The sequence below is a fragment of the Zalophus californianus genome, chromosome 4 (assembly GCF_009762305.2).
Source record: "Zalophus californianus isolate mZalCal1 chromosome 4, mZalCal1.pri.v2, whole genome shotgun sequence".
Classification (NCBI taxonomy): domain Eukaryota; kingdom Metazoa; phylum Chordata; class Mammalia; order Carnivora; family Otariidae; genus Zalophus; species Zalophus californianus.
In genome coordinates, this window is record NC_045598.1 from 125,464,415 (window position 1) to 125,487,268 (window position 22,854).

The 22,854-nt window shown below is 35.7% G+C and overlaps 1 protein-coding gene across 1 annotated transcript in view; it reads left to right on the forward strand.

The window, feature by feature from the left end:
* Positions 1 to 22,854, forward strand: part of MTFR1 (mitochondrial fission regulator 1) — a 67,477-nt gene that overhangs the window by 27,713 nt on the left and 16,910 nt on the right. Inside the window, 4 exon segments of the mRNA XM_027604922.2 lie at positions 3,503 to 3,644; positions 9,837 to 9,935; positions 20,369 to 20,423; positions 20,426 to 20,483. Coding sequence (XP_027460723.2) covers positions 3,579 to 3,644; positions 9,837 to 9,935; positions 20,369 to 20,423; positions 20,426 to 20,483 — 278 coding nt within the window. The 5' untranslated portion in view covers positions 3,503 to 3,578.

The following is a 22,854-nucleotide window of genomic DNA, read 5'->3' on the forward strand; positions in this document are numbered from 1 at the left end:
CTTAAGTGTCCTTGAGTCAACCCTTATAAGCAGCAGAGGCTGGTAGGTAAAGCTGTGCTTCCAAAGGAAAGGTTTTGTTTTTGTTTTTGTTTTTTAATGAGGGATTAATTTGTGTACAGCAAAATTCACTGTTTGGCAAACATTTCTTTGATGAGCATAGTCATGAAACCACCACCACCACAATACCATGTTCCTAAAACTTCCCTGTGCTCTTTTGTTAATTAACTTTTCCTTCCACCTTATCCCCTGGTGACCACTGATCTGTTTTTTTGTCCCTTTAGTTTTGCCTTTGAGAAAGAGTTTTTTAAAAGAGGTTAGAGAAGTGACTGATTGGAACAGCTTTGATAGAAAGTGTGAGAGAATAAGCAAGCAGCTTATTTGAGAAGGCCAGCCCAGTTTCAGTTCAGGAAGGGAGGGGACTTTTAACCTTTAAGGAAGGTTTTAGAGAGCACAGTGGAGAAGCTTGGAGGAGACGCTGGCAGTAGGAGGCTACCACCTGACTAAGTGACTGCTTTTTTGTGTTTTTCTGTTTAACAAGGACCATTTCCTTTCTTGAAATTTCTTTTTTTTTTTTTTTCTTTGATGACAACACTTCTCTCATTTTTCTGGTACCCTTTGGTCTTTTTCCCTAGGGGCTTTTATTTTTTTCCTGCTAGTTCCTCAAGTATTTCCTGAAGTTTCTATCCTGGCTTCTTAGTCATTCACTCTTAGATTTCATCTCCTTTATCTAAGCCTGTGCTCTCCGATCTTTAGGTCAGATTGTAAAACATCTCTTCCTGGCAGAAATAATTTTATATTTATATATTACATTTTTTTTTAGAGAGAGTGTGAGCATGAGCAGTGGGGGAGGGCAGAGGGAGAGAGAATCCCAAGCAGGTTCCACACCCAGCAAGAACCCCTACGGAGGACTCGATCCCACAACCCTTAGATCATGACCTGAGCTGAAATCAAGAGTCTGACGCCCAACCGACTGAGCCACTCGGGCGCCCTGCTGTCAAAAATAATTTTAAAATATTTTTAAATAGCTGTCCTTTTAAAAAATAAGCAAAAGACACTTTGGAGAAGATACCCAAATGCCCCCCAAACGTGTAAAGAACCCACTAGAATGGGTAAAATTTAAAAGACTGACAATATCTAGTATTGACAGAGATTGTAGAATGACTGAATCTCTTTCATTGACTTGCTTACAGGAGTGTAATTGGTACAAAAGCTTCAGAAAGATGTTAGTTTCTATTAAAGATGTAGCTATATATCTTATCTGTACAGATCTTCCTGGGCTGATGATAGAGCTATGTCCCAATAAACTCATTGTAAATTGAAGATACTGTAACTCTAAAATTCCTCTGATACACTTAATTTACTGAACATCTTAGCTCAGCCTATCTTAAATGTGCTCAGAACACATTAGCCTACAGTTGGGCAAATCATCTAACACAAAGCCTGTTTTATAGTAAAGTGTTGAATCTACTATAACGTGTTGAATTCTGTTCTAAAAGTGAAAAACAGAATGGCTGTATGGGTACAGAATGGTTGTAAGTATCAGTTGTTTGCCCCCGTGATCATGTTGCTGACTGGAAGCTGCAGTCACTGATGCTGCTGAGCATCACATGAGAGTAGTTACCACATATCAAAAGCCCAGGAAAAGATTAAAATTCAAAATTTGAAGTATGGTTTCTACTGAATGTGTATTTGCTTTCACACCATTGTAAAGTCAAAAAATCATAAATTGAGCCATTTGTAAGTTGGGAACTGTCTGTATGTATATCGTGTAATCTGGCAGTTTTACTCCTGGGCATATACTCAAGAGAAATGAATTGTTATGTGTACATTACTGTGCTATGTACAAGAATTATTTTAGCAATTTTATTTGTAATAGATAAAAGATGGGAACAACCTAAATGTTCATGAACAGTAAATTGGGTAAGTAAATTGTGGTATAGTAATGTGGTGAACTACTACTACACAGCAACGATAAAGAACTATGATATACAAACGGTGTGGATTAATTTCCGACATTGTTAAGTGAAAGAAATCAAACACAAAAGAGTATATACAGTGGGCAAAACTCCCACCAAAAAAGTAGCTCGTAAAAGTTAGAATAGTAGTTCAATAGGGAGATTTTGGGGTTTGGGAAATGTTTATGTCTTGATTAGGGTGATGGTATACCCAGGTCTATACATATATAAAATTCATGAAGCTGAACAGGTAAAAGTGATAATCATTTCTGTGTAAGTTACATCACATTTTTAAAAAAAGGTGATAGGGTTTTCAAATCCTATGTAAAACCATCCTTTTTTCCTCCGACTAGGTTTTTTTTGTCCCTTATTTCCAGCTTTGACATTATTTTTGGACCTTTGCTATTTTTCTTCCCGTTACTCTCAGAGTAAACATTCTTACAAGCAATAATAGATGTTGGTAACACTATAGTATATCTATCTGTCTCACCGAAGTTCTAGTCATGACCATTTCACAGTTATCAATAATTATATATTCCTGCCAGTGCTTAGAATTGTTACATACCTAGATATGTCATTAGGACTTTGCTCTTTTCAGTTCATGTTTCACCCAGGGTCTGATGTATTTGTGGCACCTTTTATCTCCCCGTCCCCGAGTTGTACATGAAGTTCGTAAAGTGTAGACCATAGAGTGTTCTGGTCCTTAAAGGGGATGAACTTGCATCAGAATGTGAATCAAATATGTTACTAAGTATACTGTTTTGTTTAGCAGTTTGTTTGTATTTAATCAAGACTGCCTTGATGAGGAAGCAGCACATTGGCAGTTTTGTTTAAAACTCCTGTTCATTGGAGACCAACACTTCCAGTAAACTGGGTTATGCTGTATGATGAGTTAACAGTTTAATTCTATCAGATGTGTCATATGTTGATGGGGAAGGAGGTGAGAGGTAGGGGTTATAGTGCCTATACTATGGAAGAACTTTTGTCTTTTTGATCATCTAGCATCTAAAATGCTGTACCATATTTCTGGGATTCCTTTATGATTTTTGGTGGGAGGCAGAATCTGCTTGTAACTATAGGCGGGTAGATTTGGCCAAGCAAATGCCACCAGTATGGACAGCAACTTAGGAACCAGTGAGGCAGAAAAGTGGGAACTGGCAGACTCTTGTGTCAGGGGTGGCAGAGCAAGCAGTTGCAATGGTGTCTTCCCAGGACCAGTTCTGCCCCAGTCTTGAATGTCTTTCCTTAGCTATACATCAGGTTCTTTTAAGATTGTTACCTAGATATCTTTTCATAAAAACATTCTCTACTTAAATTAGCCACAGTGGGTTTTTATTGCTTCCAACTAAAACCCTGGCTGGAAAAAGATAGTTAAAAAAATACTGTACTGTTAGTTTATTCAAAACTGATCACAGGCAAAATTGTTTTCTCTTAAGTACACACAAAGTTTTAAAATGTTTTAGACTAGACTTTGTGAGACATTTGCAGACAGTAAAGATTCTAAATAACAATTATTTCATTTTAGTATTTGCATTTTAAAATTTTAGTGTGCTTATTGGACCATGTGCTGCTATGTATGCTGAAGTACTTGAAATGCAGATTTGGAGACACTTTGCCATCTAAATGCTTGGCTGGATTAAGCGCCTAATTAGGATGGTTTTTCAACAGGTTGGAGTAAGCATGCAATCGTTGAGTGCTCCAAATTAATTTTTTAAGTCAGACATGTATATGTTTTAAGAATTTTTTCTGAGAAAGTAAAATGAATCTATACATGACCAACATTTTAAATTCAGTAAGTTTAATTAAGTCATAGAAGTGAATCTTTACCTAGCATCCTAAGTATTGGGAGTAACATTTTGGGTTACATTGCAAATGTACCAGTATTCATGTGACTGTTTAAAAACAATGCATTTGTTAGTAGTGAAGAAAGAGAAATATATATAGAAATCATTGGATAAAATATGTTTTGACTAACACTTGACAACTCTGAATGTTGTAGAACTTATTGAATGCTGTTATAACGTAGTTTATCATACGACTTTTTTAAGGTAAAAGGTAAGTCATGTTTTCTGAAAATATAACAACTATGGATATGAAGAAAAGATTGGTATAATATTCTATGCCAAAGATGTTCTGATCTTGCTACTATTTGAAGTATTTTCTACTGATACATAATTTTCTTAAAGATCCAGTGTAAAGTTATTAAGAGCAGTAGTTGTGCCAGGCATGTTTGTTTTCATTTTCACATTCAATATTTTGCCTTAGTAATGTGGAATTCAATTTTATAAAGATACAGGCAGGTTACATAATTTGAATATGGGTGTATATGTATATATACATGTCTTTTTTTTGAATATGGGTATACTTTTTAATGTACTACTTTACTCTTGTTTTTATTTGTGTCTTTTTCATGTCTTGTTAAGAGAAAGTCAAACTTTGAATCTCCCAACCTCCAGAGTTACATCTATTTCCTTGAGATAAAAAGCAAAGAACAAATGAAATTACCTTTTTTAATAGCTGCATAATTTTGAGATTATTAACTTGAGGAGAAGCAATAGGGAAAATGATTCTGAAGTTAATAGTATTTTCATCTTTTCACTTACATTTTTCTATGTTTTGAACTTCACTTAATGCAGCTTATACCGCCTTTCTCATTTGTTATTTACCATCATTTGGCTAGAGAGAGTAGATTAACATTTTAGTACTGACAGTAAAATAATTTCTGTTGCTTCCAGAAAAATGGGAAGCTTTTATTTATAATTCCCAAAATGTCAAGCTGTTACAATTTATGATTCTTCTTTCCATTTTAGTAAGAAATACAGTTTAAGAGAGGGGTGCCTGGCTGGCTCAGTCTGAAGAGCACGTAACTCTTGATCTCAGGGTCATGAGTTTGAGCCCCAGGTTGGGCATAGAGATTACTTAAAAAAAAACATAATTGAAAAAGGGGGTGCATGGGTGGCTCAGTCATGAAGCGTCTGCCTTCAGCTCAGGTCATGATCTCAGGGTCCTGGGATTGAGCCCCGCATTGGGCTCCCTGCTTGGTGGGGAAGCCTGTTTCTCCCTCTGCCACTCCTCCTGCTTGTGTTCCCATGCTGTCTCTCTCTTCTGTCAAATAAATAAATAAAATCTTAAAAAAAAAAGTGTAATTTATTGAAAAGATCATAGATCCTGGATTCAAACAACTCTGGATCTGAAATTGGTCTTTGCCAGTTACTTTTCTTCATCCACAAATTATAAGAAGAAATACTGTAGAGTTAGCCTGTGGATTAAATGACTGTGAAACACCTAGTACAGTGGCTTGTATGTAGTATAGTTACATTCAATAATGTTAATTTTCTATGGTTTTGCTCTGTCATTCCCCCCCCCCCCATCCCGCCCCAAGTCAGGCAAATGTGACTAATACTGATTGAGACTGAAGTGCAGAAGTTTGTTCAGGAACAGATAACACACTTTATTTAGCTTGTTCATTTAAGTAGCTTTGTTCATTTTGAGTGGTAAAATGGATGCCTTCATCAAAAAATGGACCAGGTAACGGAGCATTAACTTACTCCCTATATTGTAATCACAATTAAGGCCCTTCCTATTAGTAGCAACTGAAAAAGATTGTTTTTTGGTTTTTGGTTTTTTTTATGTAACATAATCATCAACTTTTTTTTTTCCTTTTCAAAGATTTTATTTATTTGACAGAGAGCACAAGCAGGGGGAGAAGCAGGCTCCCCACTGAGCAGGGAGCCCAATGCGGGACTCTATCCCATATCCCAAGACCCTGATATCATGATCTGAGCCGAAGGCAGACATATACCCGCCTGAGCCACCCAGGCACCCTCATATAATCATCAACTTTAATCAGTTAACTGAAAATCTGTATAGAAAAAAGTTTTCTTTTAACATAAAGCGATTTGATACTTTGGAATTATTTAGTTTCTAAGATCTCTTAGTGTGCTGCCTAAGTGTAAAAAGGTATAGTCTACAAGATTTTACTTTTTGGTCATCTGAAAATAAAACTTCTTTGCTCCCTTTCAGTAATAAATACATATTTTCCCATTTTTCCCCATTTTTTGATAATGAACTTGATACTATGTTTGAAAGTATTCCAAGTAGAAACTGCCTTCATCCTTTGTATGTTTTATCTGCTTAAAAAGAAAAAGTGCAGCTTTGAGATTAGGGTTTTGTTTTTGCCATTAGAGCAACTGTTGATGATTAGCTCTTTGTATTTTACTGTATACATCAGCACCACTGTAATAGCTGTCACTGATTGATTTACTGTATCCAATTCTTTTGCCTAAATTATGTATGTTCAGTAAAACACACTTTGTTTTACAGGTAGAACCACAGTCAGAGCAAATATCTAGTTTGTATTAGTAATATATTTCCAGTAATACTTAAGAATTGTAACTTTGTTTTCCTTTTGTGCTTTGGATGCTAAGAGTTTAGAGTAAGGAAGAAGAGAACTGAGGGAAGTGTTGTCTTTAATTGGGGATTTTGAAATTGTTACAGAGTTTCATCTTCCTATCTGGCCCCTCTCCCCAACACACACTTTGAATTTTCCCCTGGTTCCCTTGGAGTTAAGGATTTGTATTTTGTTGTGTCTTAGACTCCTTGAAATTTTGATTAGTGGTATGGACTTTCTTCTAGAAAAATACCATATAAACACAATTTTGCACGTAATTTCAGGGATACATGGACCCCAGAATGAAGACCCTTGAATTAGTATGAAATAGCTTAACTTGAGAAAAATATATTTATTTAGAATTAAATTTGTACTTTTTCCTGCTACATGGTACCTCTGAAATAGTAATTTAGATTAAACTGGTCTATAACAGATGAATTACCACATGAAACTTGAGGACAGTCGTCATGATGAGACAGATGATGGCTTCAGATTCCAGGCTCACACTTCAGCACTTCTACAGTAGCGTTTCGCAATGTTAAAAAAGAATAAATTGCTTTCTTGTTGTCCTCCTCCTCCTTGCTGTCATCACTTTCAAACCCTGTTTCTAAATGTTATGGACTGTCATTACTAGACACAGACGTGCAAACACATGCACACATTCATTATTAGATCATTTGTCAGTAGTCATTATAAAGCAAAGCAGAGTTTTTCTGTTTAATAATAATAGTTACTTAATTATTTTCTAGGGGAATTGAATTCTTATTTCTTAACGAAATCCAGTTGTCTAGAAGTGAGTTTTCTCCCTTCCCTCTCTCTAACATCTGAAAAAATATTAATGACAGTTTATCTTTAGAGGAAGTCTCCCTTCTCCTGTATACCGACAAGACAACAGTTCAGCCACCAGTTAGGGTAGGAGATACACTTGGGCCTTACAGTCTCCCAGTGCACAGATGGTGACTTTTCAGTACCATCTGTTCATTATTTCTTCACAGCCATTTACAATTTCTCCCACTCCATGAGGGCTGAATAGAAAAAATAAAGTAGGACCTAGTTTTAGAGTTCCTGAAGTTAGCTGCTCTTTACCCTCTCTTTTTCCTATAGTCAGGTAAAAGTTACGATGCTTCTAAATATTCCAGTCTTTAGCTTACGTAGACCTTTCCTCATATTTCTTGGTGCTAAGTGCTGTGCAATTCACAAATAATAGAAAAACATTGTCAGTCTGCTGTGTATACTTGAAAAAAATCACATAAAGCAATCTGTTTTTACTTCCTTTAAAACTTTGTATAAGAAGCCTAAATAGTCTACTTAGTCCTTAAAAGTAAAAGCTGAATCTTTGGCCAACTTCTCTTGTAGAAGTCACCTGGTATTCTTTCCTTCTGATATTAAGCAGATGGGAAGATAATAGTTGAAACTTAGCCCTGAAGCATGCATAGCAAGGCATGCTAAAAATTGGCAGAAACATTAGTTCCTGACCTTGGCAAATCCTTTCCAAAGTTTTCTTTGTGAATTTTTTATCCTCTTCATCTCCAGTTAAGATCTTTGCATACTGGAGGGATGGGAGATTCACTTTAGATTCTGTAACTGTCACATTGTGATGCACTGTGTTCCACTACACATACATCATAGAGTTTTGACTTGTGACTGAATATGATTCAAGAGGAGAAGGAATGGTATAGGTGCTATTGCCCTGTGGGTTTCTTTTTAAAAGGTTAAGACCTATGAACATGTATAAGGTAGAGTTTGCTTAAATACTGTGTTTTAGAATTACTTGCCCATATTCTTATTTTTTCTTGGCCTTTTATGTTGAATTTGTAAAACTGTGATGCTCCCCATTTTTGTCTAGTCAGATGTTTTTCTTCTCTTGGTCCTCATGTGTTATTAACATTAGTCGTGTGATAAAGTTGTGATCATTGGTGTGAATGATTTGCATTCCTGAATTACAGGTAATTCTCTTCTAAGCTTCACAGTAGCTTTGCCTCTTAATATTCTTTGTTTAGTATTCATATTTCAAAATCGATGTCTTCTTATCTTTCTACTGACCTATTTTCCACTCTGTACCATCTTTTTAGTTTATATTTCCAAAGCAAGAGTTACAGTTTTTATTGGTTATAGTAGCCAGTGTAGGTTATAGTACTTTCTGAATTCTCCTAGGTAATAGTCATTGAAACTTGGAACATATTAATGGTGAATTATATAAAAGCTGAAGGCATATACCAGAGGTATTATATACATACCCCCCTGATCCTCACTTTGAGCCCAGCTGTTAACCTCTAATTGGATTGGGTTGCTAAAATCTAAGAAGTCAGATTACTTCTGTGCTCATTTTACAAGTTGTGCATGCTTTTAGGATGGTTTAAACATCTAATTTGGGTTATGTGTTGGAGCCACTGCTGTTTACAATAACATTTATCCCTTGTTCATACTGCATATGTTAGGGTAATTCCATTCTTTAAATTAGAATGGCCATGGAATGACTTTAAAAAGGGGTCAGTGTCTGTTGGTCAGAATACATGCCAGCTGATTTGGTATTACTTATTTAGTTTTAGGATATAATTGAATGTAAAATTTAATGAATTAAGTATAATGGTCATATCATTCTCATTCTTTTCTTTTTAAATTGCTTTTAATAGCATACCACCTCTCTGTCCAGGCTTTCAAGTGTAGCACTCAAAACAGATGGATAGTTTTTCTCTTTAAGGAAAAATCATATACTTGGGGAGAAGTTTCAAGGTACTTTATAATGATTTAACATTCTACATGTGTGGTTTTTTTTGTTCGCTTTTTGCTTTGGGGGTTTGTTTTTGCATAAAGCATAACATAATGTCCTGTGTGTATTATGATTTCATCTGAGAAATTCTGCTAGTTAGGGTTACCACAAGTCCATTCAGTACCTTAGTATAAATTAGGAAAAAGATACCTTTACCCTGGGACAGGGCCTTACAGGAAGATGCAGTGCAACTGGATTTTGGCCCCCACTTACCTTTAACCAGACATTCTTGTGTAGCAAACAAAGTGAAGCACCCTGAATGGTACAAATTCAGATTCTGAACTTTGTACTGATGTGGGTTTGTTTTGAAAAGTGCATTATAACAAAAGTAGCTCAGAGTTTTAAAAAAATTTGTATATAAAATTTTAAAACTCAAAATACAGCAGAGGAGGTAAAAATAGTGTTTCCTTTGCAGAATAGTATGAAAACCTAATGAAAAAGCAATTTTTTACTCCAAATGTATTATTTTATAATTATTATTCTTCTGTTTTTATATAATGCCTTATATTAAACTTTATTGTGTTAATCATAACCAGCTATACATATTCTTCAACTTTTAATTGAGAAATATTAGCTCATTTCCCATAACATGTAGAGCATTCTGATTCCATAATTAACGTGTTAATATGTTGTGCAAGTAATTGTCCAGTGCTTTGTAGTAACAAACTACAAACCTTTATAACTCTTGTAATTAAACTTTTGGTTTTTCCTACTTCCTCAGGTACTTTGGTCTGGGAAGCCATATGGTTCATCTCGAAGTATCGTAAGGAAAATTGGTACTAATTTATCTCTGATCCAGTGCCCAAGAGTTCAGTTTCAGGTACTGTATTTTATATATTTGAAATTTTATATTAATATGTGCATTAGAAATACAAATAGGCAAGACAGCTTTAAAAGTATTTTTGAACCTTTCCCTCTATTGATGCTACTGTCAGTAAAAGGCAATAAAACCATAGTAAAGTCTTTCTAATTTTACTTCCTCTGTGAAGTATTATTCAAGCTTTTTAAAGCTCTTTAAGACGCTTAATCCTTCTTAAGAATACATAGAATACATCTTTGTAGAAGCATATAATAAGCCAAGCAGTTAATTCCCAGGTGACCTTGAACATGGCCTTATGTTACTTTAGGAAGCTTCAGGTACCACCTTTGTTTTCTTCATTGTACCTTCTCCTTTGGACAGCCATTCTGTTCCCCTAGTTTTTTTTTAAGATATCTCTGTGGGTTGCCTCATAAGTTGCTTTCTTCATCCTTGGTTTAAAGCTTAGCATTAATTGTAGGAACCATTGCCTTGGCAGCGACTGGCAAGTGTCAAGACAAAGAAGTAATTGTGGTTCTCTGAATGAGAGGATAGTGAAACCCTGACTTGGGAATACTTTTAAATGCACAAGTCTTAAGATTCTCTTATAGCACCAAATCAGGAGCAACTCTGTTCTTTGCTTGGAGATAAATTGTTATTTTCTGGATTTGGGCTTTGTTCCTTATTGTTATAATAGTGTTAGACGTGTTCTTGTTTTTCAGTAATTCTTTACAACAGTAATACTGCAGAATCTTTCAGTTCAACATTTAAGAATGTAAAGTTCAGATATCTGTACCAATTTTAAATAATAGATTAGCATATGCAACGTGGAAGATGTATTTAACTCATAATTCAGAAGCTCAGTAGTGTCCCTGCAAGCTTATTTGATAATTATATTTTACTCCTAAATCAGCACTCCTGGTAGATAGAGGTAAATATCTGTTCCTAAGTGGTAGAAATTAGCATTTGTTCAGGTTGATTAACAAGGTTGTCATTACTATGCTCATAATCCTGCTTGCAAATTGACTGGCAAAACCTTTGTGCATCAGTCTAGAAAGTGACAGATGGAACTTTCCAAGAAGTAATTTTTTATCAAACTATAGGCTTTAAAAAAATAGTGAAAATAAAGAAATCTGTGGTGGTGACTCAAGCACAATTTCTGAGAATTCAGTTCAGTTAGACACAAATTGCTGATTGTTTCATTTGCCAGCTTCCTTCAAATAACTACTGTGTTAATTAGGGCTTTTTAACTTTTTTCTGATTCCTCAGTTTGATTAAAATTTTCTTTTCGTCTACTTAGTATCCACTTAACCTAGTTGTAGGAGAACTTGGCGTAGTATTTGTGTTCATGTAGCTAGAGACATGGAAGGACATGAAGATAATCGAGAATTTTTTAGTAACAATCCAAATCTGCCTTGACAGTCAGTGGAGAGATTCTTTGTGTTATTAGTCACTTAAAAAGGTATGAGCAGAATTAAAACTATTAGATTTAGTGTAGGAGCTGCTTTTGAATAATGATGGATAAACATAGGAGAGAGGGGTAAGGTAAGAGAAAGATTGGTGACCTACTTGAGAATGTAATGGAAGATGGAAGACATTTGTTTATAGTGAGATTTTTATTTCCAGATGATTTTACAGCATACTGGGTCTTTTCAAATTCAAGATCAGTATTTTTTTAAATATTTTATTTATTTGCCAGAGAGAGAGAGAGCGAGCATGTGCATAAGCAGTGGGAGCGGCAGGCAGAGGGAGAAGCAGGCTCCCCGCTGAGCAGGGAACCCAATTTGGGACTTGATCCCAGCACTCTGGGATCATGACCTGAGCTGAAGGCAGATGCCCAACCCACTGAGCCACCCAGGCATCCCCGAGATCAATATTAAAATGAATGTTTTATCTGCTAGGTAGATATTTTAAATCTGCTGTATCTTCTATTATATTTTAACTACATCTATCAGTAAAGTAAGAAATGTGGAATTTTTAAAAACATGCAATTTAGAGTAATGAAGTTGAAAATGCATTTTTGCTATTTTTCTGGCTCATTTAGGGATTTGATTGATATGGAATGTATTTGGACTCTCTAAGGAGTCCAACATTAGTAAATTGTATAGAAAGTCTGGAACTAGGGAACCACAGTTGGACCCAGGGAGAGTAGACACCATTATGGGGCCATAGTCAGGAGACAAAAATAAAAATGGCTTAAACTTGCAAATAGGACATTCGTGAGTCTTTTCAGAAGCAGGAGTTAGGTATTCAAAACCAGTCCCTCCAGTGTTCTAGGTAATATCAGTCTTTTAGAGGATTTATCTGAAAACTTGGCGTTTTGTATTCTTTACTTCCTATATTCCTGTTGGCTTTAGCTTCCATTTCTTTTCTGCTGCCCACACTTATAGCCAACACCTCGACTCTGTCACCCTCAAACAATTTTACCTCTGAAATCTTAAGCTTCAGTATGGTTCCTTCTAGATCACACCATCTTTTCACTGTCATCCACTGATCCAATAATGATAGGCAAGTATGGGCCCATTACTTATTGTTGTGAGGGTTAGACAAAATAATCTAGGTAAAGCCCTGAGTATAATAACTGGTACATAATTAGTGTATAATATAAGTGTGCTAGTGATTCTGGTGTTGTTATTGCCACCTACATTTGAATAGCAAATTAACTTAGTTGCTATTCAAGTATTTCAACTCCCTGATTTTACAAATTGGATTTATAGAATCAGAAACCAGAACACAGACCAAAACATTATTTACACCTTCATCCAGTTAATGGACCCAATGAATACTGGGCTAGGGAATAAAATAAAGTAATAAGTGTAAAAATAGCATGTAAAAGCACTCAGTGGTTCTTCGCTGTGTTATTTGAAAAAGACATGCCTATAACCCCATAGCTGTTTCTATACTTGGTGAGTGCTAGAAATGAGTTGGCTACTTTACACTTAAAATGGGATCTCTAGGACCCTTCATATTTACTTTTTTTCAATTAAGTTTTTTATTTTATTCCAGTATAGTTAACCATACAGCGTTATATTAGTTTCAGGTATACAATATAGTGATGCAAAAATTCTGTACAATACTCAGTGCTCATCATGGTAAGTATAGTCTTTAATCCCCATCACCTACTTCACTCATGCCCCCTCCCACCTCCTCTCTGGTACCCCATCAGTTTGTTCTCTATAGTTAAAAATCTCTTTCTTGGGTTGTCTCTTTTTTTCCCCCCTTTGCTCGTTTGTTTTGTTTCCTAAATTCCACATGAGTGAGGTCATATAGTATTTATCTTTCTGTGACTTATTTCACTTAACATTGTACTCTCTAGCTCCATCCATGTCTTGGCAAATGGCAAGATTTCATTCTTTTTTTTTATGGTTGAGTTATACTCCATTGCATGTGTGTGTGTGTGTGTGTGTGTGTGAGAGAGAGAGAGAGAGAGATCTTCTTTATCCCTTCATCTGTTGATGGCCACTTGGGCTGCTTCCATAATTTGGCTATTGTAAATAATGCTGCTATAAACATCAGGGTGCATGTATGCTGTTGAATTAGTGATTTTGTATTTTGGGGGGTAAGTACCTAGTAATGTGATTTCTTGATTGTAGGGTAGTTCTATTTTTTAACTTTTGAAGAACCTCCATACTGGTTTCCAGAGTGGCTGCACGAGTTTGCATTCTCACCAGCAGTGCACGAGGGTTCCTTTTCTCCACATCCTTGCTATCACTTGTTTCTTGTGTTTTGATTTTAGCCATTCTGACAGGTAAGAGGTGATATCTCATTATAGTTTTGATTTGCATTTCCCTCATGATGAGTGATGCTGAACATCTTTGCATGTGTTTGTTGGCTATTTGCATGTCTTCTTTGGAGAACTATCTGTCCATGTCTTCTGCCCATTTTTAAACAGATTATTTGTTTTTTGGATTTTGAGTTGTATCAATTCTTTATATATTTTGGATACTAACCCTTTATCGAATATGTGATTTGCAAATATTTTCTCCCATTCAGTAGGTTGCCTTTTAGTTTTGTCTGTGCAGAATCTTTTTATTTTGATGTAGAGTAGACCCTTCAGATTTACTTTAATTGAAAAAAAATAAACTTTCCTTGGCCCTTTTACACCTTTTAGATATGTACATCTCAACCTTTAGTCACAATTACATACTTCTGGCCATAAACTTTTTTTGTATTTGAATATTATGGCCCCCTTGGAGGTAGGAACCCAGATTAAGACAAACTGAGGGAGTGGGTTCTTGTTTTTCTCCTAGTACTTATTCCAGTTTCACAGAACCAAAAGAAAATTCAGATCATGGAGGAACTTGCAAAAGCAGGGAGCTCTGGGAGATTGGGAGGAATGGGGTGCAGAGGTTTTAATTTGCTGTGGTTCTCAACACTGCATGCATATTTAAATCACCAGGAACTTTAAAAAATATATATACATGTGCAGGCCCCGTCTTGCCGGGTAGTTTTTATATGCCCGCCCTCCTTGTGAAAACAGAGCTTTTAAAAAATACAGGTCCTGCTCAGGGCTCACTAAATCTGAATTTCATACATTTGTTTTTTTTACCTCTTGAGGAGCTTCTTATGCAGCTGAGGTTAAAGGCTTCAGGCACAGATTGTATTTAAGTAATTTGCTAAAGTTTTCCTTAAGGCAGTAACATAGTTATCCACTGGCAGTTATAAAAGTAATCACAAAGCACTTTGGGGATGCATTTTTATAAATTTTAAATTGTATGAGTTAAAAAAAGAACAGAAAGCAGCTTATTGGGGTGATATAGACTACACTTGAAAAACTTAAGGCAAAAAGAAAAAAAAATGTGATCTTGAATATTACCAGAAAAAGTGGGGTGGGCCACTTGGCAGTGGGGTATAAAAGTTTGACTTCCAGCTTTCTAACTGGCAGACCTCTGGGGAATTTAACCTGGGCTACCTTTTTTCCTTGTGGAAATCCTGCCCTGGCCTGATTTTCTTAGATTGCTAGGAGTTGTTGTTGAAACTGGTGGTGGAGGGACTGTTCTGTAACCAAATAGGTAATGAATGGAATTCTTACTTAGGTTCACATACCATGGTGAAATCTGGAAGTAAAATAGCTACTTGTCAGCCCATTTTTTTTAGCAAATAAACTTGAAATCTGTATGTTGTTCTATGGGCTTTTGATTAGTGATGGACCAAAAAGATGTGATCTCTACCCTTATTGGGATATGATTCAGTGGGAGAGATATTTAATAAGTAAATATTCTAATAAGCATATAATTACAATTTGTACTCAGTGCTATGAAGGAAAAAGTAGTATAGCATGGGGGAGGATAATAATGGTGGTCTGTCTGGGAAGGCCCATCCAGAGGAATGATAGGTAAAGATTAGAAAGAGCCAGTCTGCTTAGCTGGGGAGAGGGATGGAGTGGGATGAAGAGAGAATATGTGTAGAGCTTCTAAAGCAAGATAGAAGTTACTGTTTGAGGAACTAGGAGAAGGACCTGTCAGGAACTGGTGTGGTGGGACTTTGTATGGTATAGTGGTCTTTGGTGTCTGAGGCATCTGAAGGTTAAGTATCTGGATTAATTCTAAAAATAACTGTTAAACTTAATTTTTTTCAGTTACTCTTTGATATTCTGGAATATGCTAGCATGTGATATCAAACTATGTGATGTTCATTTCTTGGTTATTTTTAGCTCTAAAATGGCTATTAAGAATAATGAAATTCAGATACAATGTTATGTATTATAAATTTGGTAGTCTGGCTCAGTGATTTGAAGCCTAACTCTGTAAATAGTAATGAATGTGATGTTTTATTCATTCTCAGTAATTGACGATTTCTTTCTTTGAGAAAGAGAGAGAGAGCGCTCACGCATGCACGTGAGGGGGGTGGGGAGGAGCAGAGGGGGGAGAGAGAGAGAATCCTAAGCAGGCTCCATGCTCAGGGCAGAGCCCAAGAAGGGGCTTGATCTCACAGCCCTGAGATCATGATTTGAGCAGAAATCAAGAGTTGGATGCTTAACCAAGTGAGTCATACAGGGGTCCTGCAGTAATTGACTTCTTAAAGACTACTTTCTCCATGGGGATCCTGTTACTTACCTTCTTGGGCTATTTTGACAGACACGTATCTCTCCCTTTGTCTCTCTGGTCTCTCTCCTGTCCCTGTACCCCCTCACCTTCTCTTCCTACTCTCCCCCATTCTAAGCATCATGAATAGAAAGCTTTAATAAATGCTCAGTTTTTATTTTAGTTCGTTTTTTGAGAAAGTGAGATAGCATGAACGGGGGTAGGGGGGTTAGGGAGGGGCAGTGGGAGAGGGAGAGAGAAAATCTTAAGCAGGCTCCACACTAAGCATGGAGTCCGGTGAAGGGCTTGATTTCACCACCCTGAGATCATGATCTGAGCCGAAATCAAGAGTCAGAGAGGCTTAACCGACTGAGCTACCCAGGTGCCCCTGAATGCTCAGTTTTTAAAAAATGACCATACTAAGAAACATGAGTGACTGAGTCTTGGCTAGAATACTGGATTTAGTGTTGTTTACACAGGTATACTGCTTGGCTTACTGTATGTCACTATTGAAATACAGAAATTTCGCTTTCAGTTTTTCTTATTATGGCAGGAATTGGTAGAAAAAATTATTAAATCTGTGAGTAAAAGCTAGAGATTATTATTTTGCTGTGCTGCTTTTAAGAATACATGTTTTGCATTGGGCTATAAACAAATGCTGATAAAATAGACTTGAGTCTATTTACTATTACACCCTTTTTGGCAAGAAACTGAGAGAATCATGGTTCCTAATAACAGTGTGTTTATTTTTTGAAAAGTCACATTAGGACAAAGTTCTAATACTTTATTCTAGGTATTTTAACTTTTATGCAAGCTTTGTGTTTTTCATGCATTTTATTAAATCAGTCAATTTTCTTGGTACAGTTTTACATTATCAGAATATTTAAAATTGTCTAAAGTTACTGTAGTAAAATTCTTGAAATGTAACTGAATTTTGGATAATTTAAATTGCATCAGATGTTGAATTAAACTTCTTAAAATCGGTAAAAATACAATGCTACTACTGGATTTTTTGCTCTGGATGAAATGTTTTTCATACTTTCTGAAAGGAATTTGGATACTTACAAATCTATAAGCACTAATTTTACTTTTAAATTTTGTAACGCCCTTAACTTTGAAAAAATTTTTTTTCTATTCTCTTCATTGTATTTCTTTCCCCCCCCCCACTAACAATTAGCTATGGTAGGACAGGACCTTGCTGGAACTTTCAGTAAGTTGGGCTTTGTCTTTTTCAAACTTCCCCTTAAGTCATCCATGCATGTCAGTAGTGGCATCTAAATCGTACTTCCAACAATTCCATGCCATCAGCCCCCTTGCTTGCACTGATGTCACCTTAACTGTCCTTGCCATTCCATGCTTGTTGTTCAGTGCACAGTTCAGCAGCAACTGAAATGCCTTAAAAAAAGACTAGTGTTATTTTTCACTTTTATTTTGGATGAGTTTGGTTTCCTCAGGGACTTATTTAGGCTTTTTTTTTTTAATGGCATAAATCACTGTTATGTAGATACATTATATCTACGTTAGATGACTAACAAAGATGACTTTTTTTTTAAGATTTTATTTATTTATTTGAGACAGAGAGAATGAGAGATAGAGAGCACGAGAGGGAAGAGGGTCAGAGGGAGAAGCAGACTCCCTGCTGAGCAGGGAGCCCGATGTGGGACTCGATCCCGGGACTCCAGGATCATGACCTGAGCCGAAGGCAGTGGCTTAACCAGCTGAGCCACCCAGGTGCCCCGATGACTTTGTTTTGTGGGGCAGGATGTCCATTAGAAATGATACAGATATGATCAGTTCTGGAATTGGTTCTTGACAGTATCTTAACGTTTTCATCTCATTGAGCACATGTTATAGACATGGTATTATTTCAGTGATTACATATAATCATTTCTTAGTAAGATTATAAACTAAATCCATGGAAAATTTTGGTGTGTGTTTTTAAGTTTATGCAGAAAGCAACATTTCATGTTTTATATGGGAAGTATTACATATGTAAAATTAAGATACATTGTTTAATCTTTATGTTATAAAATACTCTGAAAAGCTGTCACAAAATGGGTTAACTTTTATATTTTTAAGTATTTTTAGGAAGGTATCATTTTGCTTCCTTTTATAAACAGAAATATCTAGGAAGAAAATTGCAATTTTTGTAACTTGGGGGAAAGGAAGAAATCTTGAGGTCAAAACTTAATTTTTATGTTTTAATATACCTCACTTACTACAAACTAGAACTGTATTGCAATAAGATTTTATTTTCTAGAATAGTTACAATCAGATTGATCTTCATAAACTCTAGCACCTTAGGAAGGTACCATTCAGGTTTTACTTTTTTGATCTTTCACTTTCACAAAACAGCCCATTAAATACCGTATCTTCTGGGAGCTTCTATGGGACTTAGGGGCCTTTTGTTTAAGGATCTCCATGTAACCTACTTGGAATCTCCCTATTAAAATGTTATGGGAATATTAATACATATTCTGTTTTCAGTAATGGATGGGAATAATATTACCAGATTTCTCTGGCTCTTGAGAGGAGATGTGATGCCTAGTTATGTTAAGTTATATAAAATACCTATTGACCGAATATCTGTGTGTTTATTGACTGACTTGGATAAGTTTCTGAAATGTAAGGGGGAGAAGTAGAAAAGTCTTTTTGATTTCTCTTTGATCATATCCCTTGACAGTGTACTTCCTGAAGTGCTTACTTTTTTTTCCTTGTGGCTGCAGTTATTCCACTACATGCTTTAAAACATTTGTATTTTGAAAGGCTTTTCACCTTAATTCCATTATTAGTTTTTGTTTTTTTGTGTTTGCCCAGGATTCGATTCTTAAATATTTACCCTTTTAAAGCTTACCCTTTCCCTGTTGCCTGTACCCTTGTCCTCCCCAAAAGCCATAATTTAAGGCATTTTAAATACTTGATATTCTTAGTATGTTATTAAAATGTCAGTTTTCTAATGCTACTTTATTAAGTTGACAGTGTTAGGTAATTATATCAGAATTGGTGCACATACCAGCAGCCAGTATGTTCAATTAAAATTTTATTCATAATATTAAAGACATTTTGAATTTTTAACTGTTTCATTATTAATGTGTTTGCAAGGTATATTTGACATGTGAGGAAAAAGCATTACGTTTAAGTGTAGCTTCCAAAAGTTTGATCTGGCAATGATAGTATTAAAGAAGGTTCAAACAAAGCACGGGTTACAGCAGAACCTTTTTTTTTTTTTTTTTAAGATTTTATTTGTTTGAGAGAGAACATGAGCATGAACCAGGGGAAGGGACAGAGGAAGAGGGAAAAGCAGACTCCCTGCTAGGCCAACAGCGCTCCATCCCAGGACCATGGGATCATGACCTGAGCCAAAGACAGACACTCTTAACTGACTGAGCCACCCAGGCGCCCCTAGAACCTTTTTGATAAATACATTAATAAGTAAATCTCTTTGGCCTTTTTTAACTTTTTTCTTCAATTAAAAAGTCTGTATTTTCTCATTTATGTAAAGCTCACTGTTACTAATTTTTAGGAAGTATTAATCTGGTAACTTCATTTTAAAATTATTATATTCATTGGCCATCTGGCTCTGAGGCATTACAAATTTAATTCAATTAAATTATCTTTCCTTTTTTTAAAGTAAATTTTAGAACTTTCATGCCTTTCCATTGTATTTCAGAATATTCTGTTTATTTATGTGGTTAAGGTTAGCTAGAGAATTCTATTCTGCTATTAGTATTTTTTGTTCTTTATAGTTAATACTTTTATTTAAAAATCATGATTTAAGGATTTTTATTTTTTTGAAGATTTTATTTATTTATTTATTTGAGAGAGAGCATGAGCAGGGGGGGGGGCAGAGGGAGAGGGAGAAGCAGATTCCCCGCTCAGGACCCTGGGATCATGACCCATGCTGAAGGCAGATGCCTAACCGAATGAGCCATCCAGGCGCCCCAATTTAAGGATTTTTAAAAAAATGTATTTTCAGCATTTTAATAGCATATCTATGTAATGCCCATTTTTAAATTAATACCCATTTTAAAGTAGTCCCAGGTTTAGCCACAGATTGGTCACTTGTTATTGTTACTATACTTTTTTTTTAACTAAATCTCTTCAGAAAAGTTGATTTTTAATGCTTAAATTATAAAATTTTCATAACGTTTTAGGATAAACAAGTTTTTACGTGCTTGTTTGTTGGCTTGTACTTAAAGCCAGTCTCATTTGATCTGTAAAATAAAATTGAATAAAGTTAAATTATAATTAGAGATTGTCATACATTCCTAGGCAACAGTGTGACATAAACTAATGGTCCCTTTTGTGGGGACCTTCAATGTCTTAGAAACTGTCTGTGTGGTTGTAACACCAGAGCTGATGATTTTCCCTTTAGGTGATAAATAAGTTTTATTCTAACATCTTGGTGCCAAAGAATTTCCTTATAACTTACAGCTTATCAGCCCTACAACAGAATGGAGCCCAAGCCATCCAGGAGAGGATGCAGTGGTGTCTTTGCTGATGTTGGATGGGTAGCCAAAGAAGAAGGAGAGTGTTCAACAAGACGGAGGTTAGTCTGGAAGGCTATCAGAACTGGGATGCAGTATTTATTTACAGAAGATGATATATTTGTAGTATTACCTATATCTCTGGTAACTAAGCCAGTTATTTTTCTCAAATAGTCTTATTTTCTGTTCATTTTAAAGATTCAGATAGTATTTTATAAAGTTCCTAGAGACATATAACTGTATCTTAAGTCCTTATGAATCATAGAATTGCTGCCCTTCAGAAGTTTAATATGAAACTAAAAGGAACTATCATAAATATGTGATAATAGTTTTATTGGGGTAGAGGAACCTGTGAGTCATTAGGGAATTGGTGTAATTACTGGAGAATGCTTTCCAAAAGTTGTGTCAAGATGAGTTTTGTTTCAAAGGACATACTGTGTAAGAGTTAGATGCTTCCATTTATTTGAAAGAGCCTGAATAAATTACTGACTATACTTCAGTCTAATAAACAGTCATGCAGCATATTCAACTCTTCATTCTTATTAGGCCTCAAAGATATGGAGATAAACCAAGACACTGATTTCCAGGAATATTTCTTGTGCTAGAGGAGATTAAAAAGGAATTCAGTACTCTAAAGTTACTAGGTAAATATAGAAGGCCACTGTGGGATGAGAGAGGTTTGGCAAGGCTTCTCGAGGAGAGGATACTAAAGCTGAGGAAGGACAACCAGCAGAGGTAGGAGAGTTTCATGGAAGGGAGTAAACTAATGATCAGTGTCAAATACTAGGCTAGGTAAATAAAAAAAACAAGCAAGTTTCAATTTTTGTTTTGCAGTTGGAAGATTATCATTGACTTTAGCAAGTGTAATTTCATTTGAGTGGTATTAGCTGGATAAAATAAGAATCGAGTAATCCAAGAGCAAAGAAGGAATTTGATTTGAATGACAAGTAGAAGCGATGACATAGCAGTAGATGAACACAGACCAGGTATTGCACGATTAGCAGGTAAAGAGCGTTTCTTTTTAAAGATGTTCATTTTATTTTTTTAGTAAACTTTTTATTTTGAGATAATATAGATTTCATATACAGTGGTAAGAAACGATACAGATACATTTCCTGTACTCTTTACCCTGTTTTTTCCAGTGGCAACATCCAGCAAAACTGGTAGAGTATCACAGGCAGGATGTTTGACATGGATAAAAGTCCAAGATGCAGAACATTTTTGTATCCCAGTTCTCCCTCATAGCCACACCCACTAACCTTCCCTCTCCAGCCCCTCCTTAATCTATGGTAGCCACTTAACCTGTGCTCCATTTTCATACTTTTGTCATTTCAAGAATGTTATATAAATTGAATCATATAGTATGCAAACCTTTTGGGACAGGCTTTTTTCACCAAGCATAATTCTCTAGTGATTTGTCCAGATTGTTATATATATATATCAGTAGTCTTTTTTCCTTTTTAGGGCTGAGTAGTATTCCTTGGTATGGGTGGACCATAGTTTGTTTAACCATGCACCAGTTGATGGACACCTGGATTGATTCCAATTTTTGGCTATTATGATGCAGTTGCTATGAACATTTGTGGACTGGATTTTGACGTGAACATAAATTTTTATTTCTCTGGGATGAATGCCTGGGAGTGCAGTTGGTGGGTCTTCTCAGTCAGGAGATAGTTGCATGTTTATGTTTTAAGAAACTACAGACTGTTTTCCAGAGTGGCTATACCCTTTTACATTCCTACTAGTAATGTATGGCTTATCCAGATGCATCCTCATCAATCTTTGCTGTTGTCATTCTTTTTTCTGGCCAATCTAGTAGTTGTTGTAGTTACGAAGTTGTGTACTTCATTGTGGTTTTCATCTGTGTTTCCTTAATGGCTCATGGTGTTGAACATCTTTTCAAGAGCTTATTTGCCATCTTTATTATCCTTTTGGATAAAGTGTTCTCTTCATGTCTTGTGCCCATTTTTTAATTGGAGTTTTTTTCAAGAGTTCTTGATGTATTTTAGATATGAGTCCTTGTCCGGTATGTAGTTTGTAAACCTTTTTCTCACATATAATGGGACAAGTGAAAGTTTGTCTTTTCATCTTTTTAACAGTCTTTCACAAAGCAAAAGCTTTTAATTTTGCTAATGTCCAGTTTACCAATTTTTTTTCTTTTATGGATCATGCTTTTGCTGTCAGTGTAAGAACTCTGGGCCTAGTGTGAGAGTCTGCAGGTTTTCTCTCTCTCTCTCTGTTTTAAATCTGTCCTTTAATTATTAGATCAACCAAAAGAACGAGGAGGAGTGGTGGGAAATTTTCCCTCCCAGACACCACCTTCTCTACAGCACAGGCCATTACGCAGTATAAATGTAAACTACCATAAAGAATATTTATTTCCTGTGGAAAGTTACTTTCCTTTTGAGTTCAGATTGCAAGTTAGGTTAAGAC